General features: G+C 40.6%; 2 protein-coding genes and 1 pseudogene across 5 annotated transcripts; all 3 read left to right on the top strand.

Moving 5' to 3' along the window:
* Nucleotides 1–1777: 1777 nt before the first annotated feature.
* Nucleotides 1778–4026, top strand: LOC106311756. Its single transcript, XM_013749029.1, has 4 exons — nt 1778–3609; nt 3694–3710; nt 3743–3808; nt 3945–4026. Exon 1 carries the CDS (start codon nt 1870–1872, stop codon nt 3532–3534), a length of 1665 nt encoding a protein of 554 aa, XP_013604483.1. The 5' UTR covers nt 1778–1869; the 3' UTR covers nt 3535–3609; nt 3694–3710; nt 3743–3808; nt 3945–4026.
* On the top strand, nt 3956–6077 carry LOC106311758. 4 transcript variants are annotated; one of them, XR_001264093.1, is made up of 5 exons: nt 3956–4048; nt 4210–5151; nt 5229–5302; nt 5420–5502; nt 5740–6074. XR_001264093.1 is itself a non-coding variant. In XM_013749030.1 (4 exons), exons 2-3 carry the CDS (start codon nt 4222–4224, stop codon nt 5295–5297), a joined length of 999 nt encoding a protein of 332 aa, XP_013604484.1. In that variant the 5' UTR covers nt 3956–4048; nt 4210–4221; the 3' UTR covers nt 5298–5302; nt 5740–6077. The 4 variants fall into 4 exon arrangements, 1 of the variants encoding a protein (XP_013604484.1); XR_001264090.1 differs by having other exon boundaries at nt 5229–5502; XM_013749030.1 differs by lacking the exon at nt 5420–5502 and having other exon boundaries at nt 5740–6077.
* Nucleotides 6078–6291: 214 nt separating this feature from the next.
* The window catches only part of LOC106311757, a 12532-nt pseudogene continuing 6850 nt past the window's right edge, over nt 6292–11973 (top strand).

Below are 11973 nucleotides of genomic sequence, written 5' to 3' on the forward strand. Positions count from 1 at the left end.
TTTATATTGGCCTACGTACCAACAACATATATACTCTTGATTAAGTTTCCCAATATAATATTGTTCAACACTCATTAAGTATACCAAAACAAAAAATCGATATGTATTTAATTTCGTTAAGATGTCATGCGAACCTAAGTCTGAAATATCATCACAAATGAACGCATGGCATAAAGATTGTCGTTTGGAGGAAAGTCGTTCGCTTATAATTATAAAGGATCGATGGGAAACCTTAGCTTTTAAGATTTTGTACGAGTATTATTCAAGTATCTGTTATTCTGATTAATTCGATTCAATAAATACTAATTAAATACATGCAGTTGCATGGGACAGGAACGAGTGATAGCCACGTGAGGAAGATGGTAGAAGAGCATGGGTTAAAGCGGAGAATCCGAAAAAGATTTATCAAAACTCCAAAATTTTAATAAAAATATGTCAGAGTAATCACGTGGGCAGTCACATGACATAGCATCCACGTGGCATCCCTGAGAAAAGGAAAAAGACACGTGGCCCTACTTTCTTACCCCCATGCGCGTGTTGCATTGTCCCTCTCTCACCGAACACTCAATTTCTTTCCTAATCATTTGATGCGATTTGCTTTGTTAGCTAACTCTCACGAAATTACGATTTAACCCTTGGGGCCACCCATCATTCACTCATGAGCTTATCAAAGCCTCAATCATGGGTTTGTGTGTTGTATTCAACGTGCCTCGCACGTGACATCGTCTCTATCCGCTTTAAGGTAAAGTTTCCTCTTTGACAATACAAATGTTTCTTTTTGGGTTTGATTGAGTAAATAAAAGGATACAGAAAAGAGCTTGTTTACACTCGTGGCCACTAAGATTTCATCAAATAAAATCTCTTCGATTAAAGTAAAGAGCAAAAGCAATGTTATACGAGCCTTTTATCGGCCCAGTTTAAAAGTACATGCACAATGCCTCTCGAAGTAAGCAAACCAATTGGATATTAGTAAACTTCAGGCCGTTTACGACTTTCAAAGTGGCTCTCGACGGGAGAACACATACAACTAAAACTACTTGCCGTCTGAGGTTGAAACTCATATTCTCAAGAAAGAAAACCAAGTTGAGTTTCTAGATTTACCAATACAAGATCATAGATGCAAATTCGCTAAAAACATCAGGCTGGATGTAAAAACAAATCCCAACCGATCTATGTTCCTTAAAAACAAATCCCAATACACACAGCCTTTGCTTTGCAAGTGTTACCTGCTTGACCTGAGATCAGTTAAGAACAAGGCTCGTGTAGAGAAATTGCTAATCGATAATGTGTCTCTTAAATAAAACACTTAAGACGAATGCGTATGGATTTCTCTATGGTCTCATGAACACTCGTTGCTTCGCCTGACACCTGCATTTTATAGTCATTTCAAGCTAGCTAACACACAAAATGAAAACTCAATCCAAACGTTTGTAGTCCAATAATTTCCCACAGCCACATGTCCTGGACAAAGATTCAACTCCAACATAACCAATACCAATATCAATGGACACTATTACTTCATTCATACCACATAACTATTCAGAATGAATGACACTCTAAATAATACACTCTTCGCAGAGAGCTAAGGACATATATTAATGAAAACTATCTCCTTCATTCAAACAAAAATGACACTAATCATTTAATCTCGTACATAAAAAAAGCCAATCGATAACCGAATTTAACGGCGAATCGTTGTGAACTTAACCGGCACATTTTTCCCGGTTTAATGTCTTCCTCTCCGAATGGCAAAAGAGTAATTTTCTCTAAGCTGCGAGGGTTCTCCGATCATTGGTACAGACATTAGACGGGGGAGAGAGAAAGGCAACGCCACCGGTGAAAGAAAAACCCTAATCCCCCAAATCAACAATGTTCATCATAGTCAGATTCAAATCCGCACTGATCTCTCGTAATCTCACAACAGCGGCGAAACGCAGAAGAGTCCCGTCGATATACAAATCCCTAGCCATCGGAGAAGCTCAAAAAGCCGTCACGGACTACCTCCACACCACGAGGTCCCTCTCCTACTCCCACGCCGAGCACATCGCCACGAACGCCTCCTCCTCGATCCGCAACCTCATCCTCAACCTCGACTTCTCCGTCGCCACCTTCCCCAAATCGATCCGGAGGCATCTCAGGTACCATCCCATCAACGAGTTCGAGTTTTTCTTCGAGAGCATCGGCATTGATCTCGGGGAGGTTGGGGAGTATTTGCCTGAGAAGAAGTTCTTCTTCTCCGAGGATCCAAGAGTGTTGGAGGCGGCGTGTGCGTTGTCTGGGTTTGGGTTTCCTTGGAACAAGCTTGGGAGGTTGTATAGAGAGGAAAGGTCTGTTTTTTTGCGGAGTGGGGATGAGATTGGTTCGGTGCTGGGTAGGTTGAGTGGTGTGGGGTTTAGTACTGTGGCGGTGGCGGGTGTTTGTTTAGCGTTTCCGAGTGTACTGTGTGGTGGTGTTGAGATTGGTTGTTTGTTTGTGAAGGTGAAGAGGTTGTTTGAGGAGTTTGGTTCAGAGGATGTTGTTGAAGAGAATGTGGAGTCTTGGTATGCCTTTGGTAGGAAAGTTAGGGTGTTTTACGATTTGGGGTTTGAGAGTGAGGAGATGTGGGAGTTGATGGGTAGAAACAGATCATTGTTTATGGAATGTTCAGAAGAAGCTCTTGTGAACAAGACTGATTATTTTTGTAGATTTGGTATTGGGAAAGAGGAAGCTGCTCTTTTGATTCTACGAAATCCTGATGTTATGAGTTTTGATTTAGAGAAGCCTGTGATCTCAGTTAAAGGAGTGCTTAAGCATTTTGGATTGAGTGAGGACGAAGTGGATGCTCTTTCTCTGAAGCACCCTCACGTTTTTGGTAGAAACAAGATGAAGAACCTGCCTCTTGTGGTTAGAGCATTAGCTATACATGAAAGGATCTTCGATAAGTTGAAGAACGGGACTTATCAATTACTCTCTAGCTATTCGTTGATGAAACCCGACGAAGATATAGACAGAGAATATCAACGAGGCTTGGAGGAAATTCAAAACTTAAGGTGTAAAACACACAGTTTTCAAAAACTTGATTTCCTTCATCAAATAGGTTTTGCCGAAAACGGTTTGACCATGAAGACACTACAACACGTCCACGGTACCGCCGTGGAAATACAGGAAAGGTTCCAAATCCTACTAGACAGTGGCATCGATTTCTCAAAGGCATGTATGTTGATAAGATCATCACCGAAGAGTTTGAACCAGAAACCACATAGCATACAAGAGAAGATAAGGTTCCTGTGTGAGGAAATGGGAGATTCTTTGGAGTATCTTGAGGTTTATCCAGCCTATCTCTGTTTCGACCTGGAGAACAGAATAAGTCCAAGGTTTAGGTTCCATAAATGGCTTGTGGAGAAAGGGCTAAGCGAGAAAAACTATTCGATCGCAAGCATTGTAGCCACCAGCGAAAAGGCGTTCATAGCTCGTTTATATGGGATTCATCCAGCAATCCCCAAACACTATTTCGAACGTTTCTCTTACAGAAAAGACAGAACCACTGTATCCTAACTTGTCAAAAGACTCATCTGGATCTTGCAACAGATCGAGCAGTCTCCTCGTATGAGGTTATGGATCCTCCACATGGTAACAACAATTGTGAGTGGAGATTGCAGATTTAATTGTTTGTTTGTTTGGCATAAGTGACTTATATGTACCACTCGGAAACAGAAAGTGAAAGATTACGCCTTTGTACGTTTTCTTCTCAGATAACTTATAGCTTTGGAGACATTGTACAATGTTGCTAGCTTCTCGTCAGCATGATGCATCCTGCACGTGTCACAAGGTACGTATCGAGCGAGTAGTGTCAATGACTCTGATGCAAAACGTGGGACCAAATTGCACGTGTGATAGTGCTAACTAATCGAGCTTCTTTGTTATTTACGTCAGGATAGTTTGACTAAGTTCCGTTTTTAAAGCAGCCTTGCAGAGCAAGCAACCGTGTGCGTGCCAGTCACGTGCGTCTTACGTTTGGAACCCTTGTGCTAAGTGGGGCAGCGGCTGTAAATCCGACGATCTATGAAGGGTAAAAGCGTCATTTAATTTCTTTCTTTACCTTTTTTGTTAGCACTTTGGCATGGAGAGTTAGCAGTAACATAACTGACGCTCTTCATGTTCTGTTTTTCTCTCTCTCTTCACATTTGTTTTTGAGCTCTCTCTCTCTCTTTCTTTCTCTTCCTTCATTAGGGTTTCGATCAGATGTTCCGTCAATCCATAGCGTTTACTCCGCCGGTCCACGGCTCTGACGCGCCGCCGCCGCCGCCGCAACAGCAGCAATCTCAGCAGCAGCCGACGGTTGTGAACGTGAGCGAGAGCTCTAGAATGCAACAGATTGCAGCGGCGTCTTCCTCGCCTGTGAAATCTCATCCGCTTCATAACTTCCCGCTTTCTGATCTCAGGTGGGCTATGAATCACGCCAATACACATCGGCTCCGGAAACCATCCGGCAGATCTCCACTCCGTGAAGCTACTAATCATGGCAAAGGGACTGAGGAGGTGAACGAAGCATCTGGCTCTTCATCTTTTGAATTGAAACCGGAGAAGCAGAAGAAGAAGGATGTTGTCAGTGAATCCGCCGCAGATCGATCCGGGACGAAGTCAACGGCGGCGGACGGTAGATCGAAGATCTTTATCCGGATCCGCACGAAGAACAACGAAGAAACAGCTGATGTCGCCACCACCGCAGTCTCCGCCGCCACCGTCGTCGCTGATGTTCATGAGACTGATGAATCAGCTGAGCCGGTGGTTGATGCTGATGTATCTATCGGTGAACGGATCTCCGATGGTGGTGGTGGTGGTCAGGAAGGAGATGAGTTTGGTCCTAAGACTTGGAATCTAAGACCGAGGAAACCACCGACGAAGAAGCGTTCAATCGGAGGAAGCTGTGGTGGAAGTGGAACAGTATTGGCGGAGAACAAAACTCAGGGAACGGTTAGAACAGAGGCTATTCGATCCAGGAACGGTGTGGATGCTAAGATTGCGACAACGACGGAGAGGAAGGAGAAGAAACCGAGGTTATCGATCTCGCTATCAAAGTTGGAGATAGATGAGGATATCTACTCGTTGACCGGATCAAAACCTAGCAGAAGACCAAAGAAGAGAGCCAAAAACGTGCAGAAGCAGCTCGATGTAATAGTCTCACTCTTGTTTTGTACAGTTCACAACCTTTAGCTAACGATTTTGTATGTTTTTTTTTTTGTTTTCAGGTTCTTTTTCCAGGTTTGTGGATGGGTAACGTTTCTGCAGACGCTTACAAGGTCTCGGAACATGCTTGAAAGAGGTATATAACCTTTTGATGAATCCGATTTGGATGTCTTTTGATTTCCCTATGTATCTTTTTTCTGTAAGTTGTTGTATGTAAATGGGGAAAGTTTTTAGTCTTTTCTGAATCTTGTAGGGTTCATGTGAAGTTAGTCTTGTTTGATTGGCTTCCACTGAAACCTGATAGGGGCATTGAATAAGCTTTTTCCACGGATGAAGGTATTAAAAAAAGTAGCGATTTAATATTGTTTGTATTTGCTTCCTTGGACGATGTGGGATGTGGTTACTTACATTTGGTGTCTTAGATTCCATACTGTATTATCTTACTGAGTTCTACAGAATTAGAGTGTAATGGTCTGAAGTTGCAGTAGTGAGCTTAAACTTAATAAACGGAGTCAGTTTGTATATAAACAAACAACCTCACCTTCATGTCCTCACTCTGTGTTAATGATGCAGAGATGTAATTGACTCGCTTCTTCAAGCCTTAGCTTCATTTTTTCTGGGCGTGTGTAATACTGTCTCGGAGGTTTCAAAGCACTGAATCGAACTTTAGCTTCAGACTGGGTCCTAACTAGCTGCAGAAATATGAATCATATGCTTGCTGCCACTGATGTGATGATACGACTTTAGGGGGTTTTCTTCTGTTTATGCACTTCTTCTTGTTGACCCTTTGTAATTAGTTTAGTCGGTAGTAGTATACTCTTGTTTTTTTTCTTTCAAATTTTCATTGGTTGACCAATTTCGATGGTGGAAAATAAAATGAGAATAATCAGCATAGGTTGTTTCTTTTATTACTACTTGATCATTTATCTTTTCACTTTTTGTTCTTATCATTTTAATTTATCTATTTTCCATGAATAATTTGAGCAAAAAGATAGTAACAATTGGGCTATATATATTGCATTTCTATAAAAAAGAGTTGATTATGTCGTGTCCCTCTTGGAAGATCAAAGTTCAAACTCGTATGAGTAAATAAATAAAATAATATAGACTTTAACAGTTAAAATATCTTAAGTTATAACCCTGCGTTGTGAGGACCATAAAGCCTTGCATTCGTCACTCATATTTCATCAACTCCACTTGCTTTGTCGTGTCCCTTTATGATATTTTTATAATACAATATATCCCAATTAGCCGTCATTACACGGAAGTACTCTTTCCACGATTAATCCAGTTCATGCTTGGTGGTTTCTAATAGTGTTAGATTAATATACATGTAAACTTCGTAGTAGTTTCAGTGACTCTGATAAACACGAAATACTAATAACTTTCTCTGTAAGTTATGGATCAATTCCTCGCAGTTTTCTTTTGTGAGAATAACGAGCCAACTACAAGAGACTTTCCTTGAAAACTTTGATGCAAAGAAAATCAAAAGTCAAGACTCAAAAACAAAAACAAAAATCAAAATCTCGTTGCATATATATAAATAAGACCTCCCATATCTTACTAGCAAATCTAACAATGGATAGATACCAACACGTCTATGTGATGCGTCACGGACACCGACTCGACAACTTCGACCCAGATTGGGCAGCAAAGGCTGCCAGACCTTGGGATCCTCCTCTCTTTAAAGACGGCATGGTTCGAGCGTTTCAAACCGGTCAAAGGATCGGAAGTCAAACCGGGTATCCCATTCACCGCATCTTCGTCTCTCCTTTCCTCAGATGTATTCAGACAGCTTCCCAGGTGGTGGCAGCTCTCTCCTCCCTCCCCAACGCCATGTCTTCCATTAATAAAACAAAGCTCAAGGTAAAGTCAGCTGAGATCTTTTGTTATGCTTGCTTCTTATAGTGTTTCTACAGGTTGCTATTGAATACGGCTTGTGTGAGATGATGAACTCGGTGGCTATATGGTCTGTGGTTTCTCCTAAAGATGGAAAATTTGACTTCGATATCTCGGATCTTGAATCTATGTTTCCTGAAGGAATGGTGGATCATAATGTGGATCCTATTTATAAAGAGGTGCTTGCTTCCTATAAATAGAAACTTTCCAAGTTTTGACTTTTCTACCTTTCTAATTCTATATATAAAGTTGATATAACCCTTTTGTTACTTCTGTTCAGGTACCAAAATGGGAGGAGTCCCCCGAAAAATGCAGAGAAAGATATGTTAAAGTTGTAAAGACTCTTGCCGATAAGTATCCTACAGAGAACTTGATCTTAATCACCCACGGTAATCAAGTTCCTGACTCTTTTTTTACTTTGTGTTCTCTCACCCACTTGTTTTCTCACTCTAAGCCTCTTTGATGAAATTATTTAGGGGAAGGATTGCTAACAACATTTTCGACCTTCTATAAAGATACAACCGTCCTTGAAGTAGACTATTGTGCTTATGTTGAATTAAGAAGAGAGGTCTCAAGTAAAGATGGGTCTGTTGTTGAAACTGGGGAGTATGAGGTTGCTCAATCTGGAATCAGGTTTAGTCATGATCCTGTCACTATCCCAACACCGTTTTAGCCAATGTTCATCAGTTCCTCTGTTTCTGTACTTTAATTTGTATTTTTTTTTAACATTTATTACTTCTATTTGTTGCCCACAAAAAAAAATTACTTCTATTTGTATTTGAATTGCTTTTGTATGAACTATGAATCATGGCTCAATGTTATCATTCAATTTAATAAGGTTTGACATTTTTTATGCCACACAAAAAACTTAACTTTCATATTAAACAGAGACAAACAAGAGTTGTCATTACATAATAATGTAGTTAGATTGTGTGCTTGCTGAACAAACAAAGCTATTTAAAGTCCGAGTCAGATTAGACCTAAAAACACACAAAAGGAAACAGTCTAATAGAAAACAAGAACCAACCACAACAACAACAACCTTGACGCACACAATCTAAGAACTCCTAGTTTGGTCATCAACTTGATCAAACATGTCAGCAGGGAAATCGTGTAAGAAAACATCAGATTCTTCATCATCTTTCGAAACGTGTCTGAACCTTCTCGGAGCCGGAGAGGGCTCAAAAAACGGCTGAGGAAGGCCAAACAAGGGCTCAGAAGAATCAGCCGGTCCAAGTATATCGTAGAAAAAAGGGTCGTCGAGAACAGTCCCAAAGGTAAAAGGCTGATGATTCTCTAACTTAATACCTAGTTCCGGCGACCTGATCAAGGCTTCATCATCAACTTGATCTGATGTTGATGATGAGTAGGGAAGAATCGGGAAGAATCTTGGAAGTGGAAGAAGAAGAAGAAGCTCTAGTCTCTTCTTCAACAAGACTTAAACTCTGAGACTGGATTGGTTTGACGTTTTTGTCCTTGTTAGGTTTTGGATTGAAGCAACTAGAACTCAGATGCATCCGAGGAGTTATGGAGAATCCAAGGTTACTTTGAGTTGCTTTGAGAGGATGCTCTACCCACAATTCTAGGATTTTCTGACTAATCTCTGCCGAACTACTCTTTCCACTTCGAAGGGTCTCATTCCTATTCGAAGGATCTTTTGGTCTTCTTTCAGATTTCTCGTCAACCGTTCTGATACTAATTGTTGGAATTGTGTGAGCCCATGTCCAACTCTTTATTGTCTTATTAGTACGATATTGTCAACTTTGGACCTAAAAGACTGGCCCGCATGGATTTACTTTTGGGCTCCTTCACGAAAGGCCTCGTGCTAATTAGAGTTGGACATCTCTTTATGTATTAGACACTCCTTGTTTAAACTTCCAATGTGGGATTTGGATTGACATCTCTCATTTTGCAGATTTCTCGTCAAACCATTCTGATACCAATTGTTGGGACCGTAAAATCCCAACATACTCCAGAAGTTCTTCACATCGTTATCAGTTCTTCCCGGTAGATACGTGGCGATCCTCGCCCATTTGTTACCAAACTGAGACTGCAAATCAATCACCCTCTTCTCCTCCTCAGCAGAGAACTTGCAGCCACTTAAAAAGTAGTGATTCAATACTATTTGTATTTGCTTCCTTGGGCGATGTGGGATGTGATTACGAGGCTTAAAACTTGATAAACGGAGTCACACTTTGTATATTAAAAAAAACCTTCACCTTCATGTCCACACTCTGTGTTGTAATGATGCAGAGATGTAATTGACTCGCTTCTTCAAGCCTTTAGCTTCATTTTTTTTTGGGGCGTGTGTAATAATACTGTCTCGACGTTTCAAAGCACTGAATCGAACTTTAGCTTCAGATTGGGTCCTAACTGGCTGCAGAAATATGAATCATATACTAGCTCAGATCCGACCGTACGTTTTATTTGCTTGCTGCCACTGATGTGATGATACGACTTTAGGGGTTTTTCTTCTGTTTATGCACTTCTTCTTGTTGACCCTTTGTAATTACTTTAGTCGGTAGTTTCTTTCAATTTTCATTGGTTGACCAATTTCGATGGTGGAAAATAAAATGAGAATAATCACCATAGCTTGTTTATTTTACTACTACTTGAACATTTATCTATTTCCTTTTTACTCTTTATCATTTTAAATTTTTATTTCCGTGAATAATTTGAGCAAAAAGATTAGATCCAATTGGGTCATATAGCATTTCTACAAAAATTATTGATAATGTCCCTCTTGGAAGTTCAAAGTTCAAACTCGGATCGAGTATATACAGAATATAAAACGGACTGTAACGGTTTAAATTTTTTGTGAGGACCGTTGCTTTCGTCACTCAGTTCATCACCTCCACTTGCCGACCATTAGACGGTAGTACTCTTTCCACGATAAAAGCCGGTAATTTAATCGGTATTGGGTTTCTTAGACATGCTCTAACAGTGTGTTGTTAAAATTCGTAGTAATTTCAATGACTGGATAAAACAAAATATTATTAACTTCTTGTGTATGTAATGTAATGGATCAATTCCTAGTAGTTTCCTATGGTGGAAGTAACGTTCCATTTCCAAGAGACTTTCATTTTTTGAATGAAAAAAAATTCCGACCACTCACTTTAATCTGGTGGCCGTTTCTTTGTAACATGTTTATAAAACCGAATATTAATTGATGGCAACAATCACCGCATTCACTGGACATCAATGGCACCAGGACACAGAACAATACATCGACTGGCCTTAATACTCTGTATACGGATGCGGCGTGGAGACTCGAGGACAAAACTGCAGGATGTAGTTGGTGTAAAAATGAAGCAATAAGAAACAAGATGGTGGGTTAAGGTCTCAAGACAATGGAGATACCACTACAAGGGATAAACATGCATGGTTGGTTAAGGTCTCAAGACAATGGAGATGCCACTACAAGGGACAAGCATGCATGGTGGGTTAAGGTCTCAAAACAATGGATTATTAGTTTATCATATCTCATCTACCATTTACCATACTTGTAACCACTATATATATGAGATGTTCTCATAAGCAAATCAATCAAGTGAATAAGATTATCCTTCTTTACTCTCTCTCTCTTTCTCTCTCTCTTGTTCTTCACTATGTTATTTAATTTCTAACAGTTGGGTCCTTCACAACCCACGCCTGGAAGAGACAAGGCAGGACACTTCGACGGAGCGTTTTGTGGCGTCACCACTGATGGCCGAGGCACTAGCTGTACGGGAAGCCCTGTTACAGGCCAAGGCTCTTCATCTCACCAATATCTGCCTTAAGTCAGATAACCAGGTGCTTATCAAAGCACTATCCTCGAAACAACATCCGGTGGAGCTGTACGGAATCAACTTGGATATCGGGAATCTATCCCTATCTTTTACGGCTATTTCTTTTGCTCATGTACCTAGGAGCTTGAACTCTGCTGCAGATGCTTTGGCAAAATCTGCTCTGTACTCTTTGAACTCTTAGCTTCTGCTTATGCTTTCTTAATGAAATAGTTGGTTGATCAAAAAAAAAAAATTGTATTTTTTTTCAAGAGACTTTCCTTGAAAACTTTGCTGCAAAAGCAATCAAAAATCATTATCCAAAAACTAAAATTCAAAAGCTCGTTCCATATTATATAAATCGGACCTCCCATATCTACTAGCAAAGACCAAGCACAGAAAAAGAATGGATAGCTACCAGAACGTCTTTGTGATGCGTCACGGAGACAGACTCGACAACTTCAACCGACATTGGGCAGCAACAGCTGCAAGACCTTGGGATCCGCCTGTGTCTCAAAACGGCTTGGTTCGAGCGTTTCAAACCGGTCAAAGGATCCGATCTCAGACCGGGTCTCCTATTCACCGCGTCTTCGTCTCACCTTTCTTCCGTTGTGTGCATACAGCTTCCGAGGTCGTGGCAGCTCTCTCCGCCCCCAAAGACCTATCAAAGCTAGTCAAGGTCAGACCATCTGCTTATTGCTTAAACTCAGCTGAGATGTTTTTTATTTTGAATACTAGGAGGTTCGGGCCGCAACCCGTAGTCTCTAAACCGTAACATATAATATTAGTTTTGTCCAAGCGGTCACTTGAACCAAAGACGTTTTGACACAATAGCCATGAAGCTAATGACCTTTAGTTACTTTTTACCGTATTCTTCAGGTTGGTATTGAATACGGCTTTTGTGAGATGATGAACTCGATGGCTATATGGCCTGAGGTTTCTCCTATAGACGGAAAATTTGACTTCAATATTTCGGATCTTGAAGCTATGTTTCCTGAGGGAATGGTGGATCATAATGTAGATCCCATTTATAAAGAGGTGCTTCTTCCTATACACAGAAACTTTCCACTTTTGTACCTTTTCTTTCATATTTAGTAAAAAGTTGATATCACCCTTTGTCCCCTCTCTTCAGATGCCAGAATGG

Source organism: Brassica oleracea, chromosome C8, assembly GCF_000695525.1.
Source record: "Brassica oleracea var. oleracea cultivar TO1000 chromosome C8, BOL, whole genome shotgun sequence".
Lineage (NCBI taxonomy): Eukaryota > Viridiplantae > Streptophyta > Magnoliopsida > Brassicales > Brassicaceae > Brassica > Brassica oleracea.